The sequence below is a fragment of the Salvia splendens genome, chromosome 14, assembly GCF_004379255.2.
Source record: "Salvia splendens isolate huo1 chromosome 14, SspV2, whole genome shotgun sequence".
Taxonomy (NCBI): domain Eukaryota; kingdom Viridiplantae; phylum Streptophyta; class Magnoliopsida; order Lamiales; family Lamiaceae; genus Salvia; species Salvia splendens.
In genome coordinates this window covers 1,277,799-1,301,727 of record NC_056045.1, presented here as the reverse complement: position 1 = coordinate 1,301,727, position 23,929 = coordinate 1,277,799, and the positions used below count along the sequence as shown (strand labels likewise).

Sequence of the window (23,929 nt, the reverse complement as noted above, 5' to 3'; positions counted from 1 at the left end):
AACAATTGCTCTGTTTGTACACAGTATTTACCATATAAATATGAATACATGCATGCAAACATATCCGTAAATATTTATGGAGGTGACGACATCTTTCCAAATGTAAACATAGGGTAAATTACTTCCCTATTATTGATAACAAAAAAAAAAAAGAAAGCTGTACATAGAATCATGCAATAAAAGAGACAGCACACGAATGTGGACACACAACATATCACAATTTAGTGATTCACACAAAGTCCTCTTTTTCCCTTTTCATTTCATTTTGCTTTCTCGTAATCTTGATGAGAATTTTAATAGTTTTTCTATAGCTGCAATCCTTTCCCATAAAATGCAAACTCTATATATTGTATAAACTCTAAATTTTTCAACACAACGTCAACACATGGTAAAATTTCAAGATTTTGATGTCAACACAACGTCAACACGGTGTCAATCGTTGACACTGTGTTGATGTTTTCTGTTGATGTTATTTTGTCATCCGATGACATTTTCTAACGGTTCAGGTCATAGTTTATAGTTTATATAATATTTAGAATTTGCATTTGATTACATCTCTATATACTCCTTATATATAGTTACATAATAACCCTTACTCAACACCTCCATCTCTCCCACTCCAATCTTCAAACGATGAAGAAACTAACAACATGTCTTATGTTGACAATCTCTCACCTCCATCTCTCCCACTCCAATCTTCAAACGATGAAGAAACTAACAACATGTCTTATGTTGACAATCTCCCACCTCCTCCTCGCCGCCGCCTCGGGCCCATGGGCCCAAAGCCCCAACACCTCACTAAAGGCAACAAAAACATCACAAAGCTCCACTTCTAAGTCCACAACCACGAACTTGGCCCCAACGTCACCGTGTACCGCGTCGTGGCCGCCTCCATCACCTCCACTTCCCCCACCAGCTTCGGCCAGGTCAACGTCTTCGATGACCGTGTCACGGCCGAGCCAGACATCGAATCCGAGCAAGTCGCCCGAGCGCTGGGCACGTCCGCCTACGCGGACCTCCAAGGGCCATTGCCATGACCGCAAACTTTTATATAACGTCGGGAGAGCACAACGGGAGCACGTTGACCATTGCCGGCCGAAACCCGCTCCTGGCGAGCTCCCGGTGCTCGGAGGCACCGGCGCCTTTCGGCTCGGGCGTGGATATGCCGTTATTGGAATTTATTTCGATGATAAAGCGGCGCGTTATTCTGTTCTCGAGTATACGGTTTATGTTGAAGCTGAGATCTTATGCAACATACATGCAAACGGGCTGGAGCGAAAGGAAATCAGAAATGAAGAAGACCGTTGGAAAAGTAGCCGTTGGTGTCGGTTGGAAGTTAGTTGTGACAGCTGGCGGTTGGTTAGGATTTAGTTATGAGCTTAGATATTTTACTTAGCTCATTTGGTGAGCAAGCTTAGATAGTATAAATAGCTTTCTTTTCAGCTGATTGTATTTTCGAGTTTGATACAACAATCAATAAGAAATCAAGTTTCCGTTTTGTTATCTCTTCTCTCTCAGTTTGTGTAGTTTTAGTTCTTTGAGTGTTTTTGTTATAATGAGTGTTTTTTGAGTTTCTACATGGTATCAGAAGTAAACACCGTGTTTCCGCTCCAATCTCTACTTTAATCTTCATCATTCACGATGAACAATCGTGGCAATCGTGGTAATCGCGGAGGAGATGTAATCGTACCTGCCGATGATCATAGCAGCCCTTACTATCTTCATCCTAGTGATAGTCCTGGTCTTCAGCTTGTTCCTCACGTTCTCATTGGATCCAATTACATCAATTGGAGCAGATCAATCACCACTGCTCTCATTGCGAAGAACAAGCTGCAGTTTGTCGATGGTTCTCTGATTCGACCAAATGATGATGATCTCCTCTATTCCGCTTGGATTCGTTGCAATAGTATGGTGGTATCGTGGTTACGCAACTCTGTTTCTCCTCAAATCTGCTCCAGCGTCATGTATCTGGACAATGCTTATGAGGTTTGGTCTGATCTTCATGAACGTTTTTCTCAAGCTGATTCAGCTAGATCTTATCAATTAAAGCAAAAACTTATGGCTCTTGTGCAAGGAAATTCTGATGTTAGCACATATTTTACAAATCTTCGAATTGTGTGGGATGAATTCAAGCATACACAACCTGCTGCTTGGTGCACTTGTGGTAATTGTAGGTGCAACAGTGCATTGCGTTGGCATACACACCAGGAAGATGAATGCACAATTCAATTCCTTATTGGTTTGAATTCCTCATACTCTCAGATCAGATCCACTATTCTATCTACCGTGCCTTTACCTTCTCTATCCAAAGCGTTTGCTCTTGTTGCTCAAGAAGAGAGACAACGAACTATCGATAGTACTATGATGAACTCTTCCCCAGTTTCATCCAGTGAACAGCCGTTTAGCATCCATGCAGCCTCTTCAAATTTTGGCCGTGGAAGATTGCTATGTTCTCATTGTGGTCGAAATAATCACACTGTTGATAGATGTTTTTCTCTACATGGATTTCCTCAAGGTTATGGCCGAGGAAGAGGAAAACCTCCTTACAGAGACTTCTCTACTCCTAAGGTCAATTATGTTGAAGAATCACCTACTGAGGATGGTGACAAAACTGTCACCAGTTCGCTGCCCTCTTCAACCACTTCTCCATCTACAGATCAACTTCAGCAGCTCATTTCTCTACTGCAATCTCAGTTTGCTGCCATTTCTACATCAACTACTCCACAGCTTTCAAGCTCCTCCGCTACTCAATCCAGTCCTCAGCCTTTCATATCTCCTCAGTCTACTCCTTTTACTGGTACCACTCTTTTCTCCCCCTTTGTTGCTGCTTCTTCATTATCTTCTTCTCTGTGGTTACTTGACACTGGTGCCACACATCATGTTTGTTGTGATATTACCTTTTTCTCTCAATCATCTCCTGTTTATGATGCCTTTGTGAATCTACCAAATGGTGAGAAAGCAAATGTTACTCACATGGGCACAATACACTTAACACCAACAATTACTCTTCAATCTGTTTTGTGTGTTCCTTCATTCTCTTTCAACCTTGTCTCCATCAGTTCTCTCACTTCATCTATGTCTTGTTGTGTTTCTTTTACACATGACTCCATCCTCATTCAGGGAGCTTCTCCGGGGATTGTGATTGGGAAGGGTAGCCGTCTTGGTAACCTCTACTCCCTCGATATATCCACTGCAAATTTAGCACATTCAGATTCTAGCTCTTGTGTAAATTCTGTTGTTGCCTTAGATATTTGGCACAAGAGACTTGGTCATTTGGCTTTCAATAAACTCAAATCTATGAATGATGTTATCTCATTTTCAAAATCTACTCATTCGATTTGTGAAGTCTGCCCTTTAGCCAAACAACATCATCTTCCTTTCCATGAATCTGATTCTGTTGCTGCTCATATTTTTGATCTCATACATTGTGACATCTGGGGGCCTTTTACCCCTTGCACCACACATGGCTATGCCTATTTTTTGACTATTGTTGATGATAAATCTAGGTTTGTGTGGACTTTTCTTATGCAACACAAATCCGATGTCAAAACTATCCTAACTCAGTTTTTCCACACTGTCTCCACTCAGTTCTCTAAGAAGATCAAAACTATAAGATCTGATAATGGACCTGAATTCCATCTACCATCTCTATATACTTCTTTTGGCACTCTAGTTCAACACTCTTGTGTTGAAACCCCTCAGCAAAATGCTAGGGTAGAAAGAAAACACCAGCATTTACTCAATGTGGCTCGAAGTCTCCTTTTTCAGTCACATTTGCCTATCACATTCTGGGGAGACAGTGTGCTTGCTGCCTCATACATTATAAACAGAATCCCTTCTTCTGTCCTCCCAAACAATGCCACTCCTTTCCATATTCTATTCAATAAACCACCCTCTTATTCTCACATGAAAGTCTTTGGTTGCCTATGTTTTGCTTCAACCTTACAGAGAGATAGAAACAAGTTCTCTCCAAGGGCTTCTAGATGTGTCTTTTTGGGATACCCCTCGGGATATAAAGGATATAGAGTTCTTAATCTTGACTCTATGCAAGAACTCATAACAAGAAATGTGGTTTTCCATGAGGATTCTTTTCCTTACTCCCATCTGCATCCTTCCTTTTTCCCATCCTCTTCACCACAGTCTTCAGCCTCACATGATATTTCTGCCGCACCTCCTACAGATCCATCTATTCCAAATCTTTCTGCCTCACCTACAGCTCCATCTACCTTATCTCCTGATACTGATACCTCTCACACTATCCCACAGAATGCTACTACCAGAACTGGTAGAGTCACAAAACCTCCCTCACACTTGACTGATTATGTTTGTAATTCAGTTTCCTCTTCAACTCCATACCCCATATCCTCTTATTTTTCTCTATCCAAACTCTCTCCACAACACCTCAAATACATAATACTCATGACTGCGGTTTTTGAGCCCAAGTCATACACCCAAGCTTCATCTTCTCTGGATTGGCAGCAAGCTATGCAGGAGGAATTGGCTGCTCTGGAGAAGACAAAGACTTGGACTATTATGCCTCTACCTGCAGGGAAATTTCCCATCGATTGCAAATGGGTCTACAAGGTAAAATTTAAAGCTGATGCCTCAGTTGAAAGACTCAAAGCTCGTTTGGTTGCAAAGGGTTTTACACAGCTCGAAGGCATTGATTTTCTTGACACTTTTTCCCCGGTTGCCAAGCTAACTACTGTGAAACTCTTATTAGCCATTGCTGCTATTAAAGGCTGGACTCTCTCACATTTAGACATCAATAATGCCTTTCTCTATGGTGATTTGGAAGAAGAGATTTATATGAACTTACCACCTGGGCTCATTGTTGAGGGGGGGTGCTCTACTGGTCCTAAGCTTGTATGCAAGCTGAATAAATCTCTATATGGCTTAAAACAAGCCTCACGACAGTGGTATCTCAAGCTCTCTGAAGTTCTCGCAAAATTTGGACTCCAACAATCAGCCTCGGATCACTCTTTCTTCTTTAAGAAAGATAAATCAACATTCTTTGGTGTTGTAGTGTATGTTGATGATATGATGGTTGCTACTAACACACCGGATATGATAGAAGAGTTCAAGAATTTCCTTACTCAGTTCTTCAAATTTAAGGACTTAGGAGTTCCAAAATACTTCCTAGGCCTTGAGATAGCAAGAAACAAGGAAGGCATTCAGATTTCTCAAAGGAAGTATGCTATGGATCTAATTAGAGATGCTGGTTTATTAGGCTGTAAGCCATCATCAGTTCCTATGGACCCCACGAATAATCTGAAACAAGACACTGATCATCCTATGCAAGATCCATCAAAGTATAGAAGACAAATAGGGAGGCTCCTTTACTTGTGCATAACAAGGCCCGACATAACATTCGCGGTTCACAAATTGAGTCAATATGTGTCAAAGCCCTGTGAAGAACATTGGGAAGCCACTGAAAAGATACTTAAGTACTTGAAAGGAACGCCGGGGCATGGTTTATTTTATTCAAGTGACAATAATCCCACACTTAGCATCTTTTCAGATGCGGATTGGGCAGCATGCCTTGATACTAGAAGATCTATGACAGGATATTGCCTATTCCTTGGTTCATCGTTGATTTCTTGGAAGGCAAAGAAGCAGCATACGGTTTCAAGGTCATCAGCTGAGGCGGAATACAGGGCCATGGCGCATGCTACTTGCGAGGTAGTATGGGGAAGAGCTCTATTAGAAGATTTTGGTGTTAAAATTGAAAGAGCAGTTCCCCTGTTCTGTGATAATCAAGCGGCAATACACATCAGCTCTAATCCAGTCTTTCACGAGCGTACAAAGCACATCGAGATAGATTGTCACACTGTGAGAGAGAGATATTTGGATGGTATTATCAAGCCTATGCAGATAAAGAATGATCAGCAACTGGCTGACATTTTTACTAAACCTCTAGGTGCTTCAGCCTTTGAAAATATTCTCAGCAAGATGAACTTTCGAAGTCTATATAGTCCATCTTGAGAGGGGGTGTTGAAGCTGAGATCTTATGCAACATACATGCAAACGAGCTGGAGCGAAAGGAAATCAGAAATGAAGAAGACCGTTGGAAAAGTAGCCGTTGGTGTCGGTTGGAAGTTAGTTGTGACAGCTGGCGGTTGGTTAGGATTTAGTTATGAGCTTAGATATTTTACTTAGCTCATTTGGTGAGCAAGCTTAGATAGTATAAATAGCTTTCTTTTCAGCTGATTGTATTTTCGAGTTTGATACAACAATCAATAAGAAATCAAGTTTCCGTTTTGTTATCTCTTCTCTCTCAGTTTGTGTAGTTTTAGTTCTTTGAGTGTTTTTGTTATAATGAGTGTTTTTTGAGTTTCTACAGTTTATGTGATCTCTCGTAAATATATGCTGTGTGTATAATGTTATTATTATTATTATTATTATTATTGTGATCTTGGACCTCTTTGTATGATAAATAAAGGGTTTCGCCATTTCTACGATGTTGTAGGAAAAATCGGAAGTTATAATATAGTTAGGGACTTGTTATTTATCGGTTATTGTGTCCGTTAAAACTCTTAAATCTTGTCCCACATCGATTTAGTGATGATCCTAGTTCCTTTTATATAAGTGTGGATAACTCCCCTTATAAGGTCTTTTAAGGGTTGAGTGACTCATTTCTAATAGTGTCAAAATGAATGTATAAATACATTGAATATAAATCTTATTTCTATAAGTATCACTTAAATGGTGATCAACACTATTTCAGATTTATTTGGCTTTGTTATTTGCTCGTGTATCATCGATTTTGATGTTGGAGCAAATTGATCTCATAATTTTTACTAAAATCTTTAATCAACTTTCTTTATATTTCTTAAAACACGTAAGAGTTAAAGTGGGACAAATAATGGGCGATAGAGCTTAAGTGTACGTAGAAAATGTTAGAATTCACGCCTTGTTTCAGTGCATGAATTCCATGCACACAACGTGTTTGTTCATATGACTGAATGCCTATTAAGTCGTTCGTCTATCTCCTTCGTTTGATTATTCATCTTCATAAGCTTCAGTTTTTGAAGTAAGTGTCAACAGTTTTTGTTTTGGGTTTTCGGTTTCGTGTACGGTGTTGGATAAAATGTCCAAGTAACATCTTATACTCCTGATTAAATGTTGTTTTCAATATTTCGCTAATTTTGGGTTAACCAAATAGTTCGACACTTCATGAGTTTCAAGATTTGGAAACTTATACGGTTGTTTACTGATGGGGTGCGTACTAAACAAGCCCGACAGCAATGACGGCCCATCAGCCCAAAGCCCAAGGAAGAGTATGAGTTCGGCATTACCAAAGAGTTCGGCCTCAGCCTACAGCTCGGTAAAAGCCGACCAATCAAGCTCTGCGAGTTCGGCATTACCAAAGAGTTCGGCCTCAGCCTACAGCTCGGTAAAAGCCAACCAAGCTCTACTCTCAGATCGGCAACCAAAGCAGTTCGGTCTCAGTTTTCGACCGAACAAGGAGTTAGTGGACCCATGCAGGATTTCCACAACTTCCAACACACCCACTACCACGTGGCGTCAACTCAGGCCACGATCTTAGGCCATGACCTACACGACCTCCACGACCTAGAGTGATGATGTAAGCCACGATCTTAGTTCAATGTATAAATAGAACTTAGATCTGGTAGAAAGGGGTTAGAATCTCTCTAGAGAAATAATCATATAGCAAGTCTGTGTTGTAAGCTGTAATTCGCAGATCAAGCAATACAAACCTGCCCCCATTTCTCCCCGTGGACGTAGATTTACCTCAGTAAATCGAACCACGTAAAATTCTCTGTGTCGTAATTTATTTTTACGAGCATTCATCATCATCAGAAATTCGCCGATTCATCACTGGCGCCGTCTGTGGGAAGCAGAGAACCAAATTTGTGATAAAGCGAATTTTTGACCATTTTTTCAACCCAAAAAATGCATACCAGATCGCAGAGCACCCGTATTCCTGCCCGTGAGAACCAGGAGGAAGCCAATCCATCCCATAGGTCTGGAAAACAGCCTAGGGATAAATCCACCACCAGTTCTCATGGCGGAGGAACAAGCCGCTCCAAAAGCCGTCACACCGAGTCTTCCCAGCAGCCCGATTTGAACGAGGCTGTCAAGCTGTTTTTGGCTGAAAAGCAGGAGGAATTCTTAACCTTCCTGCAGAGAAGCCAAAAGCAGCCGGAGGCGAAAACGGCGGATTCTCCCTCTCCCTCCATACGAGACAGTCACTACCGCAGTAGTGTCATGTCTTCCAGAAGAAAGAATCCTCGGTACCGGAATCACAGGAGAACTCCATCTCCTCCATACCGAAGAAATGTCGGGTTCGCCGTGTACGGAGCATTGAGGACTCCGTTCTCGGACGATATTACCCGAACTTCCCTACCACAGAACTACCGAACTCCGTCGATAACCTATGACGGACTCGTGGATCCTCATGATTTCTTGGGACGCTATCAATATAACATGGCGAACCAGGGTCTCAACGAGGTCCACATGTGCAAGCTGTTTCCCGAGCTGCTTATCGGGAACGCAAGAAGGTGGTTCGATAGCCTCCCCCAAGGCAGCATTAGATCCTACCGAGATCTAATGGATGCTTTCCACAGGAGGTTCTTTCAGAAAGCGGAAGCCCGGATTACTTCGGCTCAGCTGCTTTCTATACGTCAAGGTCGCGACGAAAAGATCAGCGACTTCCTGACGAGATTCCATAAGGAATGCCTACAAGTAGATAATCTCAATGATCTACTTGTCATTTCGGCATTCCAAAATGGAATCCTGCCCGGAGCTCTCTACAGAAAGCTCGTGGAGTGCGGTCCGCAAACAGCTCAAGAGATGTGGGACATTGCGGACAAGTTTTCTCGTGCCGATGAGGCAGACCGTCGAAAACGGTCTTTAGACAGCTCATCTAGAGAAGACAAAAAGAAGCCCGGTCATAGCGATCAGAGGCATCCTCGCCGAACACCTTCTCCACTAAAGGAGAGATAGCGGTCATCCGAGGTGATCGAAAAAGAGCAAGTGTGTTCGCAGATTGCGCTTAAAAGTGCCGAGCAATCAGTTCGGCACCATCAAGCATAGCAATCACAGCAGCCGGAATCAGAGGCCGGCGAAATGACCGAAGTCACACCGGAGCCGAACTCGATGGTGTACGGCACTGAAGCCGTGATTCGGTTGAGATCGGCATATCCAGTCCCCGAACTCAATTTCTCCTCAGAAATGAATGGTGACGGACTGAGAGCCGAACTAGATCTTGCCGAAGAAAGAAGAGAATTGGCCTGCCTAAAAGCAGCCAAGTACAAGGAGCAAGTAGCCCGGTATTACAACCAAAGGGTGAAGAAGCTGCAATTTCAAGTGGGAGATCTCGTCTTGAGAAACAACGAAGTAAGCCGAGCAGAAAAGCTGGGCGAACTCGAACCCACATAGGAAGGTCCATATCGGGTGTCAGAAGTCCTCGGCAAAGGGTCTTACAAATTGACTCACGCGGCAGGAGCACAAGTACCCCGAACATGGTACGTTTCCAACCTCAAAAAGTTCCATTTGTAAGAGACAGTCCGGTCAGTCAGTCTTATGTGTTTTCTTTGTTTTTTACTTGTTCTTGTCTCTACGTGCGTTGTGTCTGTCTATGTGAGTGTCGTCTCTTACAAATAAAACTGAGGTATCTCGTTCTTCAAAGGCTGATCCCCTTTTTAGAACATACAAGCCAACGATTGTGTGTCAAAGCTTCTAAAGAGGATACAAGACCACAATTCAGCTTAAACAAGCAGTTCGTCTGAAACGAGCTGCAACAAGCCCACGATTGTGTGTCAAAGCTTCTAAAGAGGATACAAGACCACAATTCTGCTTAAGAATCAAGCACTTCGTCTGAAACGAACTGCAACAAAAGTCCGATTCTCGCGATAAAACTTGCCTGAATTAGGACAAGGGAAAGTCCAATCCACGCGATAAAACTCGCCGAATTAGGACGACCAAGTTCGGTCAAAGCAGTTTACCTCATAAGACCGAGGACGACCATGTCTAGTCAAAGAGGTTTACTGCATAAGACCACTTCGGTTAACTGGGAAAGTCCGATCCACGCGATAAAACTCGCCGAATTAGGACAAGGGAAAGTTCGATCCCGGCGACGAAAATCGCCAAATTAGAACACAAAGACGAGTCCGGTCAAAGATGTTTATTTCATCAGACCAAAGACGAGTCCGGTCAAAGATGTTTATTTCATCAGACCAAAGACGAGTCCGGTCAAAGATGTTTATTTCATCAGACCAAAGACGAGTCCGGTCAAAGATGTTTATTTCATCAGACCAAAGACGAGTCCGGTCAAAGATGTTTATTTCATCAGACCAAAGACGAGTCCGGTCAAAGATGTTTATTTCATCAGACCAAAGACGAGTCCGGTCAAAGATGTTTATTTCATCAGACCAAAGACAAGTCCGGTCAAAGAAGTTTACTTCATAAGACCGAGGACAAGTACGATGAAATTTTTTCGCTAAGCTGTAAATACACAGTGTTAGAAGCGAAAACAAAAACAAAATTTCATTTTCAAATCTTGTTCGGCACACAACTCCGCTACCCTACAAGATGGCGTTACGCTATTACAAAGGACTATTCTACTGTCCAGGGTTGCTAAAGTTGAGCCATCTATTCACAAAATCCTCGTGAAGCTGAGTTCGGGCGTTCCAGGCAGCTGCAGAATAAGCAGGTCGACGAGATGCTCTAATCGACCTGCCACCTCTTCTCTGAGCCCGGGAAGCCCTAGCACCTCGGCGGCGAAGAGTCTCTTCACGAAGCATTTGTTGATCTTGCTCACTCATAATCACAGCTCCTCTACGAACTTCAGCCTGTTCTCGTCTTGACGTTTCCGGCTGTTCCAGAGTTCGTTGCTGACTTGGAGTACGGTTTTGAGCAAGTGAATCAAAGGTTTGATCTGGAGTGCGAGCATCTGTTGGCACGATATGCCGAAGGAATCTTTCTATGGAGGGGCGCCGAGAAAGAACAATGTTGTACCGAGAAGCCCAGCGCCGCAATGATGTCACGACTTGTTGGCAAGCCGAGCTCTCCAGCGCATTGTTCCTCCGGAGTACATTATATTCCTCCCACAGTTCGTCAACTCGACTCTGAACATCTGATATGGTCATTCCCCCGCGCACACGGATGTAATCCTCGTACGCAGTCCTCTCAGCAATGGTCGTATTCAGCTCGGCCTCCAGATCATTCTTATCGGACTCTAAGTCCTTATTATCGGCATCCAGCTTCACTAAACGAGCCAGAAGCTCGTCATTCTTCGTCTGATCGGCTATAGCTCTTTTCTCAGCTTCGTCTAAAGCCGAAGAGTACAGCCGCTTCCAGTGAAGTACCTCCAGCTCCTTGAGAGTTAAGAATACAAAGCAGCTACGTCAGTTCGGCATTTCAGCTTACCGAGCAGGTAGTAAACCACAACAGGAGTAAGAGAGTACGAAAGGCTATACGAAGACACAAGAGCAGAAAGAAGAATTTTTTCATTCATAAGAAAAAAAAATTTTTCTATACAAGGAGGGCTTCAAGGCCATTTTACATAAAGGAAGAAACTAAACTAAGAGAAGGGAGACGAAATCATACTTCGCTAGCTTCGTCTCCACCTTCTCGGTGAGGTTCAGCTTCCTTCTCTGCTTCAGCTTCAGCCTCTGCCTCCTTGCTCTCCCCAGCCTGCTCGGCGCCACCGTAGCCGATCTGCTGCGTCTCCTGATCGGCTTCCTTCTCCGGATGCCCGGCTCGCTCGACTTCGGCCTCCCGCTCCAGCGGCTCGGCCTCACCCTCTCCGTTGTAAGTCGAAGCGGGTGAAACGGGTCCCACGGAGGCAAAGATAGCCTCCAGGTTCTCGTCCCGATCAGCTCGACAACTCCGGACTCGGTCTGCAGAAAGCAGGACCGAAGATGAAGCGAGCTCCTCAAGGAGCGGCAGATTCTGAAGCCGAGCTGCTATCTCTCGGCTGTACAGAGGCAGTACGACGTCGGCCCCCTGCTCGCCCTTATCGGCAATTAGCCTTACCAGACTACCGACAAAAGCCGAGAACTGGCTACTCAAAAAGAGTTTCTCCGTGTAAACACGGAGAGCCTCCCCCTGGGCAACCACGGCGGCAGCATCACTCCGTTTCGTCTGCTCTCGCTGGATGACGAGCTGGTTTTTGGCAAACTGAGCTTCATCCTGGGCCGAAATCCTAGCAGCTCTGGCTTTCTCAAAGTTTGCCTCGGCCTGCTCGGCCCGGTGACAAGCAGCCGCCAATTTCCTCTGCATCTCAGCATAGTCGTTGGACGCTTTGGAGAGTTCGACGGCGACGAGCTTGGAGAGCATATCGTTCCTCTGAAAATGGATAAGGAAAAAAGTCAACAGAGGGCACCAAAAATACAGGACAGAAGCCAAGCCAAAGAATCAAGAAGACAATTCACCTCGGCGAAGGCCGTGGGCCATAAAAATGGCTCACAGATATGCTCCGAAGGAGGCGCCAAGACCACGTCTTTCTCTGGCGCTCTCGGGGGCTTCTGGGTCTTCCCCTTCCTACTTGCCGAAGTCGACTCCGGCTTCTTTGGACCCGAAGAGGTCTTTTGCCTCTTCGGATTCTTCTCGGCATCAGGCGCCGAGCTGGTAGCCTTCTCTCTCTCCGGCTCCTTGGACTCCGAAGATTTTCGGGTAGCCTTGTTCAGCATGTACACTGCCAAAAAGCAAGAAAGCAAGGTTAGTTTTCTTCGTTAAAGCAGTAGAGCATAAAGATAAAGAGAAATCCTCACCCTCGGCCTCTTCGTCCGAAGACGAGATGTCGAACACGACGTCGCCCTTGACGAGCTCAGACTCCGTGTATTGTTTCCTAACTATGGGAATCTTGTTGAGCTCGCCATCGAGCTCGTCCAACGGTTCAGGCCGAGGATGACGGATAACGGACTTCGGCCCTCTCCAGGGAAAACTAGGAGCCGCAGTCCTATTATAAAAAAAGAAGCGATTTTGCCATTTCGGCCATTTGGTTTTACAAAAGGCCCTAAAAGGCTGTAAAGGGACCAAGTAAAACCAAGATCCCTTCCTTTTAAACTGGAAAAAATTAAGGATTGCCCTCAGAGACAGATCCTTATCTAGCCTACGCAGTTCGGCAGCAAAAGCCGATAAGTGCCTCCAAGAGTTCGGAGTCACCTGACCTAAAGGGAGTTGAAAAAAAATCTAGCAACTCTACAAAGGCAAGGGGAAGGGGGAAACGAAGCCCGCATTCTAAGCTGGCTTCGTAGACGGTGGCGTAACCTTCCGGCGGCGAGTCCGCCCTATAAAGGTCGTCAGGAATCGCAACCTTCCCCCCAGGAAAAGAGTATTTTTCGTGAAGGGATATCACAGTATCCTTACTCAAGATACTGTGAAAATACTCTACGGTCTTCTCCCCGGATTCTTTCCGGCTAGAAGACCCCTTACCCCCTTCACCACCGCTACCAGACTCAGACGAAGAAGAAGCAGACATGGTCCTTACTCTTTGCAAAATCTGAGGAAATTTTTGAAAGCAGAAGAAAATCTTTTTCGCAAAGGAGATAGAGTGCAGAAGAAGCAGTCGCAAAAGTGCTTCAATGATGAAGAAGGGAGGTATTTATCAGATTCGGCGAAGATTTCAAAATCGTCGCACCGTTTCGAATCCCACCTTTTCAGGATTCAACGGCCGGATTTTACTGTCGCATTTAATGCAGCCACATGCAAGGCACGTCCCCTGACGTCAGCCTCCCCCGTACCTTTATCCAGAATGCCGAAGTGACTCGCTTCGCCGAAGTGATTCACTTCGTCTTTCGGGGGGGGTAGTGATGGGGTGCGTACTAAACAAGCCCGACAGCAATGACGGCCCATCAGCCCAAAGCCCAAGGAAGAGTATGAGTTCGGCATTACCAAAGAGTTCGGCCTCAGCCTACAGCTCGGTAAAAGCCGACCAATCAAGCTCTGCGAGTTCGGCATTACCAAAGAGTTCGGCCTCAGCCTACAGCTCGGTAAAAGCCAACCAAGCTCTACTCTCAGATCGGCAACCAAAGCAGTTCGGTCTCAGTTTTCGACCGAACAAGGAGTTAGTGGACCCATGCAGGATTTCCACAACTTCCAACACACCCACTACCACGTGGCGTCAACTCAGGCCACGATCTTAGGCCATGACCTACACGACCTCCACGACCTAGAGTGATGATGTAAGCCACGATCTTAGTTCAATGTATAAATAGAACTTAGATCTGGTAGAAAGGGGTTAGAATCTCTCTAGAGAAATAATCATATAGCAAGTCTGTGTTGTAAGCTGTAATTCGCAGATCAAGCAATACAAACATGCCCCCATTTCTCCCCGTGGACGTAGATTTACCTCAGTAAATCGAACCACGTAAAATTCTCTGTGTCGTAATTTATTTTTACGAGCATTCATCATCATCAGAAATTCGCCGATTCATCATTTACTCCGATTTCTTGAGGAAACGACGAAGGGAATTTAAGGCTTATTTGTCAAAATATGTTTCTCGACTGTATGCCTTCCAACTGTTCGACGAAAATCCTCCTTGAATCGCTACATTTTGCTCCAAATCTCGTTTCAATTTTGGGGTAGGTTCTTTTTTATTCATCTTTCCCAGATTTTATTCTTCAATTGTGATTTCGAAACAACAAATTTGAAAAATTCCCTTAAAAATTTTTGCGATTTTTGGCACTGTTTATTGAAAGCTTTGGTTTCGATTTTCTTTCACAATTTTGGCGGCAAACGGTGAGCTCATGTCGTTAATGGGCTGTGATCGAGTTTGAGCATTTGTTACTTGGGCCTCCTTTTGCTCTCATTGGGCCGTTTTGTTAAAGGGCTGCGTTCATAGAAAAAGATTTTGGTCTAGGAAGGTTGCTATTGGGCCGTAGTAGATGTGAGATGGTCATTTGATCATTTTGGACATTAGGCCTGTCCATAAGAATAATTGAGAGAAAATTATTATTAATATTTGGTTAATGTACTAATGAAAGTCCAATGATAAATAAAAACTTAGGACAGTGAGAACATTCTGATTGCATGAATATCCACAAGTGTAAATTAATACTTCTAAACTTATGACACTTAAGTTCAACAATAATAATCAATTACCAATAGTGTTTGAAGGAGGAGAGTATAAAAGTGCATACTAGGTCAAAAAATTACCAAAAGGACAAAAAGGTCACGAAATAATGAAAAAGACCTTTCAGTGATATTACATCAAAGGTCAGAGTTGTATGAGTCACAAATCCTGTGAGGTAAACTATAATTTTGAAACAAATCACAATAGTCACATGAGACTATTTGGTGAAATTAGTTTTACGTAGAAGCTGGATTTTTCATCGTGGACAACGGTTGTTCAAAACGACGTTGTTTTAATCAATTTAGGATGCTATTTTCTTAATTTGAGTATTGACGTCTGAATTTGGAGGGTTTGCAACTTCAGCTCATGACGACTCAAGTACACTATTCAGCAGGACATGTGATAGAGCCTCACCGACACTCGACGAAGAAGCCTCCACGCAGACGAGTAAAGGCAAGGAGAAGGCCCATGTAGAAGGCCCAACGGATGGACGACCAAAGAGGAAAAGATCACGTCCATCAAGATTGGAAGATTTCACCACTTAGTAGAATATGATTTTGTAATCTTTATTTTTTTTTGCTTTTGATTTGATTCCACAAGAATATTACGTTTTATTTAGAGTCAATCTTCTTGGGTTTTCTTCTTGATTCTTTCCCAAGTCGTAAGTCCGAATCAAGTAGGGGGAATTCTATAAATTGTAGAATTCCCATAGATCGAGTCATTGAGAAATAAAGCATATTTTTTCTCATCCTTGTTCCAAACCCTAGCACCTCAACTAGGGCAAACTTGTTCTTTTTCGTTATTCTCTTACTTCAATATCACCCTCCGCCTCACGCAATCAACAGCCACTTCCGTCAACCTCATAGGGTGGATCCCACGCCCTATTAACTGGTGCTTTCATTGATCACTCTTCCCCCGCCTCCGTCCGCACACAATCATGTCGGAGGACACTACCGAGGTCCACGGCGATCAACCCACGCGACCGGACTTCTCGCAACAGGAGATTGGTGAGATGTTGTACAACCTGCAGCAGCGCTCCGCCAAGACCGAAAAGACGGTGATGACGCACAAATTCGACCAGGAGAATTTCGCGCGACAACAAGCGGCCCTCAACAAGCAGTTGGAGAAAACCCTAGCGGATCTCACGACTGCAATCAATCGCCGCATCCCAGTCCAGATCAACGCGACGCCATCACCACCCGTTTCGCGTGGTTGGACCCTCCCGCCATCGATAACGGTGAAACCTGTCGGTTTCGATCCCGAGACACACCCAAAGCTCAAAGGTGATGCTCCTCGCTTCAACGGTGAGAACGCCACGACATGGATCCGAAAGATCCAGAAATTCTACAACCACAGTTTCACCCCACTCGATGATCGGGTATACTTGACGTCGTTTCTTTTCGACGATCCGGCGGCTGATTGGCTGAACTATTGGGAAGACAACGTCGAGCACAAAGATTGGGAAGGGTTCCTCCTCGCGGTGAAACAACGTTTTGACCCTGATCTCTACATTGATTATGTGGGTCGCCTCGCTGATCTTCGTCAGACAACAACGGTCGAGGCTTATCAGACAGCTTTTGAATCCTACCTCCAGAAGGCCCCCCATGTGGGTGACGCGACTCTTACGTCGCTGTTTATTACGGGGCTGAACTCCCCTCTAAAACAGGAACTATTGACACGACGACCAGCCACTCTCCAGGAAGCTTTCGCTGTCACCCAACAGTTGGCAGCTTGCCAAGCGATCACTGCTCCGGCGGCACAAAACACGACGACTCGCCCTTCATGGTCCAACCGCAACAGCCGCAACACTGTCTTGACATCCCAGACCCAGCCGACGGGGCAACCGGCACCTGCGACGGGCGCACCAACCCCGAAACCCTCCCGCGAGGGTCAGCCACCAACTGACTTTCCCATCGTAAAGATATCAGCGGCCGAGCGCGCTGACCGGGCCCGACGAGGCTTATGTTATTACTGCCCGGAGAAGTACACTCGTTCTCATGTCTGCAGCACCAAGTTCTACGCTCTCCTGGGAATAGATGATGAGCACAATGTGACCCAGTCAGAATCGCCCGAGGAGTCCGACGAGGAGGCGGAAAATATGGTCATCACGGGCGATGTGTCTAGCGTCCATGTAATCGGCCCCAAGATTCGACCACGTTCCATTCGTTTAACAGGCATCCTCGGAGAAGCATCGGTCTCGGTTTTGATCGATGGTGGCAGCACTCACAATTTTATAAAGCCTACCGTGGCAGAAAAGCTAAGTCTTCCTTTACACTCTATTAAACCCTTCCGTGTATTTGTGGGGAATGGTGAATCGCTTAAATGTTCTTATGTATGCTTGGGTACCCCCATCGTGTTGCAGGGTCATCGTTTCGTCGTTGATCTATTTATTTTACAAGTGGAGGGACCGGATGTTATTTTAGGGGTCCAATGGCTGCAAGATTTAGGAGATGTCACAAAAAACTACCGTCGTCTAACGATGAAATTTGAAGTGGACAATCAATCAATTGAGTTACAAGGAGATGGGGCCGAGCTGCGCTCAATATCATATCACAATTTATTCTCCCTCATCGGACAGGAGCCGACGGTAGAACTCTTTGAGATCTTTCCACTGGTATCTCCCTCAGTTCTGGCACCCCCTTCACCGACACCGACTGACCCCAAACTGGTCGATATTCTGGACTCCTTTGAGTCTGTTTTTTCGGAGCCAACATCTCTTCCACCGGCAAGGAGATGGGACCACCGTATACATCTCTCTCCTTCCTCAAAACCGGTGAACGTGAGGCCCTACCGCTACCCCTATTTTCAAAAAAACGAAATTGAGCAGCAGGTTTCTGAGATGTTGAAGCAAGGGCTTATTCGGCATAGTACTAGCCCGTTCTCGTCGCCGGTCCTTCTAGTTCGCAAGAAGGATGGTAGCTTCCGATTTTGCGTGGACTACCGGGCCCTAAATGCTGCCACTACTCCGGATCACTTCCCGATCCCCACTGCAGATGAGCTTTTCGATGAGCTACAAGCAGCCCGGGTATTCTCAAAGTTGGACCTCCGTTCGGGCTACCACCAAATCAGAATGCACTCTGATGACGTCCACAAGACGGCCTTTCGTACCCACGACGGCCATTTCGAGTTCCTAGTGATGCCATTCGGTCTCACGAATGCACCGTCCACCTTCTAAGCGGCGATGAACAGTCTTTTTCAGCCATTTCTGCGCCGCTTTGTCATCGTCTTCTTCGATGACATCTTGGTCTATAGTGGGAATGATACGGACCATCGTCATCATCTACAACAAGTTCTGCAAATTTTGAAGGATGCCCAATTCTTTGTCAAGAGATCGAAGTGCGCTTTCGGCGTCCACACAATCGACTACCTCGGGCACATCATCGCTTCGGGAGAGCTAAGAGCGGACCCTGCAAAAATCGCAGCCATGACTGCGTGGCCTCTGCCTACCTCGGTCAAGCAACTTCGCGGTTTTCTTGGTTTAACTGGCTATTACCGACGATTTGTGAAGAACTACTCGGTGATTGCGGCCCCGCTGACTGGGCTCCTCAAAAAGGAGGCTTTTCTATGGTCTGAGGCAGCAACAACAAGTTTTGAAGAACTTAAGGAGGCTATGTGCACGGCACCAGTGCTTCGCCTTCCCAATTTCGGCATCCCTTTTGTTGTGGAGACCGACGCCTCGGACCTCGGTATTGGCGCCGTCCTACTCCAAGAGGGACACCCGTTGGCCTACTTTAGCAAGAAGTTGGGTCCGCGACGTCGTTTGGCTTCGACGTACCACAAAGAATTATATGCCATCGTTGAGGCCGTTCAGAAATGGAGACAATACTTACTTGGGAGGGAGTTCATCATCCGAAGTGATCAACGGAGCTTGAAAGATCTCCTTTCCCAAATTGTTCAAACTCCGGATCAACAATTCTACTTGAGAAAATTAATGGGTTTCAAGTTCGTGATTGAATACAAATCAGGAGCATCCAACAAGGTGACTGACGCCTTATCCCGAGTGGAGGACCCGACCGAGACTGATGGGCAGTTCCTTGCCCTCTTTACCCGACCGGCGCCGGCGATTCTCGACGCCATTTTGGCTGAAAATTTTACACTGCCGGACCTGCTGGAACTTCATCAAAAGGTGGCAGAGGGAAGAGCCCCACCTCAAATATCCGTCAAGAATGGTCTACTCCACTTCAAACGGCGCCTATTGCTTAGCCGAGACTCCGCCGCTCTAGCCGACATCCTTCAGGAATGCCATACTTCTCCGATGGCCGGCCACCCGGGTGAGAAGCGCACATTTGCCCGCGTGGCAAGCTCGTTTTACTGGCCAGGAATGCGGTGCGATATCAACAAGTTTGTCGCGACTTGCTCAACGTGCCAAGCAACTAAGTACGTTAGGGACAAGCCAAATGGTCTTATCCAACCACTCCCAATTCCGAACATGGTTTGGGAGGCGGCCTCCATGGACTTCATCGTGGGCCTCCCTCCTTCGCAAGGTTACACCGCGATCATGGTCGTTGTCGACCGACTATCAAAGTACGCCCATTTTGGGGCACTTAAGCCTGGGTTCGACGCACCGAGAGTGGCCCGCCTCTTTGTGGATACGGTGGTGAAGCTACATGGGTTCCCTAAGAAGTTGCTTTCGGACAGAGACACCATTTTTTTGAGTGACTTCTGGATGGAGTTGGTCTCCCTAAGTGGCACCAAATTGCAGTTCACAACAGCATACCACCCGCAAACTGATGGCCAATCGGAGGTAACTAATCGTGCCCTTGAACAATACTTACGTGCTTATACTTGTGACTGCCCTAACCGTTGGTCTCATATGCTTCCTTGGGCGGAACTCGCGATGAACTGCACGATCAATGTGAGCATTGGCATGACCCCTTACCAGGCCCTCTATGGCCGGGAACCCCCGAACTTGTTCGACACATACGCCAGGCCGGCGAACAATGCGGCCGTCACCGAGCTGCTGGACGAACGTGAGGAGCTCCTCCGCGGTCTGAAACGCAAGCTGCAACACTCTCAAGCCAATATGGCCAGCTTTGCTAACCGCCATCGTCGCGATATCGAATTCAAGCTGGGCGACAAGGTGCTACTAAAGCTGCAACCTCATCGTCAACACTCCGTCGGCAAGCCGCTGTCGGCAAAATTGGGGCGCCGCTACTATGGACCCTTTCAAGTTATCGAGCGCATCGGCAAGGTCGCTTACCGGCTACAACTGCCGACCGAGAGCCGGATCCATGACGTGTTCCACGTCTCCCTCTTGAAGCCCTTTGTTTCTCCATTGGCGGCTGACGCTTTCCGCGGACTACCGGGCTCGTTGAAACGAGGCCGCCCGCTGGACACGCCGCTCCGCGCTACTGCTGAACGCACTGTGTTGGTGCGAGGATTGCCACAGGTACAGTGGTTGGTTCACTGGTCACCAGACCCCGCCGTGATGCCCTCGTGGGAGCCGAGAGAAGTGTTGGCAAGGGATTACCCCCATCTCAATCTTGAGGACAAGATCGTTGCGTTGGAGGGGGGAGTTGATAGAGCCTCACCGACACTCGACGAAGAAGCCTCCACGCAGACGAGTAAAGGCAAGGAGAAGGCCCATGTAGAAGGCCCAACGGATGGACGACCAAAGAGGAAAAGATCACGTCCATCAAGATTGGAAGATTTCACCACTTAGTAGAATATGATTTTGTAATCTTTATTTTTTTTTGCTTTTGATTTGATTCCACAAGAATATTTCGTTTTATTTAGAGTCAATCTTCTTGGGTTTTCTTCTTGATTCTTTCCCAAGTCGTAAGTCCGAATCAAGTAGGGGGAATTCTATAAATTGTAGAATTCCCATAGATCGAGTCATTGAGAAATAAAGCATATTTTTTCTCATCCTTGTTCCAAACCCTAGCACCTCAACTAGGGCAAACTTGTTCTTTTTCGTTATTCTCTTACTTCAATATCACCCTCCGCCTCACGCAATCAACAGCCACTTCCGTCAACCTCATAGGGTGGATCCCACGCCCTATTAACATGGAAGCCGAATCGGGACAAACAACTCCAAAACCGAGATCTGGACTTTCTCTTCAGACAATTGCGACATGTGATTAACAATTCTGGAGTATACGATTTATGTGATCACTTCGTCGTCGGATGAGAACGTGTGAACCGAAGCGTGAGATCGAAGTTATAATAAAGTTAGAGACTTATAGTCTGAATGAGTATTATTGACCACATGAACAAATTTACATAAATTCGCTACTATTTTTGTTATCATTCGTATTCGACAGGTATTTGCGGGATAATTGCATAATTTATATTAAAAGCTTCACTGCTTCAATGATATTTTATGTTGGTAAAAAAAATTTCAAAAGTTGATATTGAAAGGATATGGGCTAGATTAGATTAATATGGATTAAATAATTATAGTTGGGCTACAATTATAATTAGTCCATAAGCCCAACAATCTAATAACCCTAATGACTCTTTGTCTATATATAATGGTTATTTATTCTCCATTGTGGAAGAAGAGAAATAGCGTAACATTAGGTGCAATGAGTGGGAGCTCAAGGCACAAGGTGCAATGAGTGGGAGCTCAGCTATGTTTGTCATTGAGATAAATATGTCTATGAATAACTCACAATCCTGGGTATTGGATACCGCTTGTGGTTCACACATTTGTAATAATGTGCAAGGTTTAATTGACAGCAGGAAAGTGAGGCCTGGGGAAGTAGACCTACGTGTTGGAAATGGAGCAAAAGTTGCTGCCGAACGCGTGGGAACTTATAGATTAGTTCTTCCCCCAGGACATAGACTAGATTTACATAATTGTTATTTCGTTCCAGTTATTTCAAAGAATATTATTTCCATTCCGATGTTAGACATCGAAGGTTTTTCCTTCCATTTTGCAAACAGCAGGTGCTCGTTTTCTAATAATGGATTGTTTTATGGAAATGCCTCTTTAGAGAATGGATTATATATGCTTGAATGCAAACGGGATATTCTCAATGTGCAAAATAAAAGACTTAAGCTATGTAATACAGATAATGCTACTTATCTTTGGCATTGTAGACTTGGTCATATCAATGAGAAAAGGATAGCGAGATTGAGAAAGTTAGACTATCTAAATTCATTTGATTTTGAATCATATGGTGCTTGTGAATTCTGTCTCAAAGGAAAGATGACTAATAAGCCACTTTCCGGGAAAGGGGTGCGTGCTAATGATGTGCTAGAGTTGATCCACACAGATGTGTGCGGACCGTTTCCAACTCAAGCAAAAGGTGGTTATTCGTACTTCATTACTTTCACTGATGATTTGACAAGGTATGGATATGTGTATCTTATGAAACACAAATCTGAGGCCTTTGAGAAATTTATAGAGTTTAAGTGTGAAGTTGAGAAACAACTTGGGAAAAGTATAAAAACTCTTCAATCAGATCGAGGAGGGGAATACTTGAGCCGAGAATTTCTTGATTACTTGAAATCGCATGGAATTCAGTCGGACTGGACACCTCCTGGTACACCACAAATGAATGGAGTATCTGAAAGGAGAAACCGAACATTATTAGATATGGTTCGATCCATGATGAGTTTAGCTAGTCTTCCTTTATTTCTCTGGGGTCATGCTTTATTGACTGCTATTTACATTCTGAATAGAGTTCCATCTAAATCAGTTGAGAAAACACCATATGAGTTATGGTATGGCAAAAAGCCTTGTCTTAACTATATGCGGACCTGGGGTTGTCCAGCTTTTGTTAAGAAACAAATGACTGATAAGTTGGAATCTAAAAGTGAGAAGTGTTACTTTGTGGGATATCCTAAACAAACTAGGGGATACGATTTCTACTGTCCTGAAAATCACAAGGTGATAACATCAAGGAATGTGACGTTCCTTGAAGACAGTTATGTCTGCAAGGAACAAGGTCAAAATACAGTAGATCTTGAAGAAATTCAAGAACCACAAGTTAACAATGAGGATGATGTATTGTCAAATGGTTTGAACAACAACTCAGTGGGAGTTTTTGATGATCTATTGGGAGGGGAAAATACTATTAGAGGAGACCTTAGAGGGACTCTCGAAGAACCTCCTCAAGACAATGAGATGCATCAAATACAAGATGATACAATAGTTGCATCACCTCTACCTCAAGAAGATCATAGTGATATTCCTGGGCCTACTCACAATCAGAATGAACAGCCCGAGCCAGAAGAAAACCAACTCAATAGGCCTAGAAGGATTCGTCGTGCACCTGAGAGACTGAATCTAATGGTTGAGAACCAAGATGATGAAGTTGATTTAGATGATGATGAGCCTAAGACCTATACCGAGGCGGTGTCGGACACCGATCGAGAGAAGTGGCTTGAAGCCTTGATATCTGAAATGGACTCGATGTACTTCAACTTAGTCTGGGAACTAGTTGACTTGCCAGATGGGGTTTAGCCCATAGGTTGCAAATGGATCTTCAAAAAGAAGAGAGATGCAGATGGCAAAGTACAAACCTACAAGGCTAGGTTAGTGGCAAAGGGTTATAGTCAGCGCGAAGGCATTGACTATGATGAAACCTTTTCGCCAGTTGCTAAGATCAAGTCCATTAGGATATTACTTGCAATTGCTGCATACTACAATTTCGACATTTGGCAAATGGATGTCAAAACCGCATTTCTCAATGGAGAATTAGAAGGCGATGTCTATATGACACAGCCAGAAGGTTTTGTATCGAAAGAAAGGCCGAATGCAGTGTGCAAGCTAAAGAAGTCCATCTATGGACTTAAGCAAGCTTCGAGGAGTTGGAATATTTGTTTTGACAGAACAATCAAATCGTTTGGTTTTGTCAGAAGCAAAGAGGACCCATGTGTTTATAGTAAACGCGAGAATGGTAACGTTGTCTTCCTTATCATATATGTTGATGACA

The 23,929-nt window shown here is 44.8% G+C and overlaps 1 protein-coding gene across 1 annotated transcript; it reads left to right on the top strand.

Moving 5' to 3' along the window:
• The first annotated feature begins 15,981 nt into the window (after positions 1-15,981).
• Positions 15,982-18,219, top strand: LOC121765611. The gene has a single exon (XM_042161815.1). The coding sequence runs from the start codon at positions 15,982-15,984 to the stop codon at positions 18,217-18,219; it is 2,238 nt and encodes a 745-aa protein (XP_042017749.1).
• The last annotated feature ends 5,710 nt before the right edge of the window (positions 18,220-23,929 follow it).

What these genes read in the sequence shown, in the direction of transcription:
- LOC121765611 (XM_042161815.1), top strand. Translation starts at nt 15,982, where the DNA reads ATGTCGGAGGACACTACCGAGGTCCACGGCGATCAACCCACGCGACCG.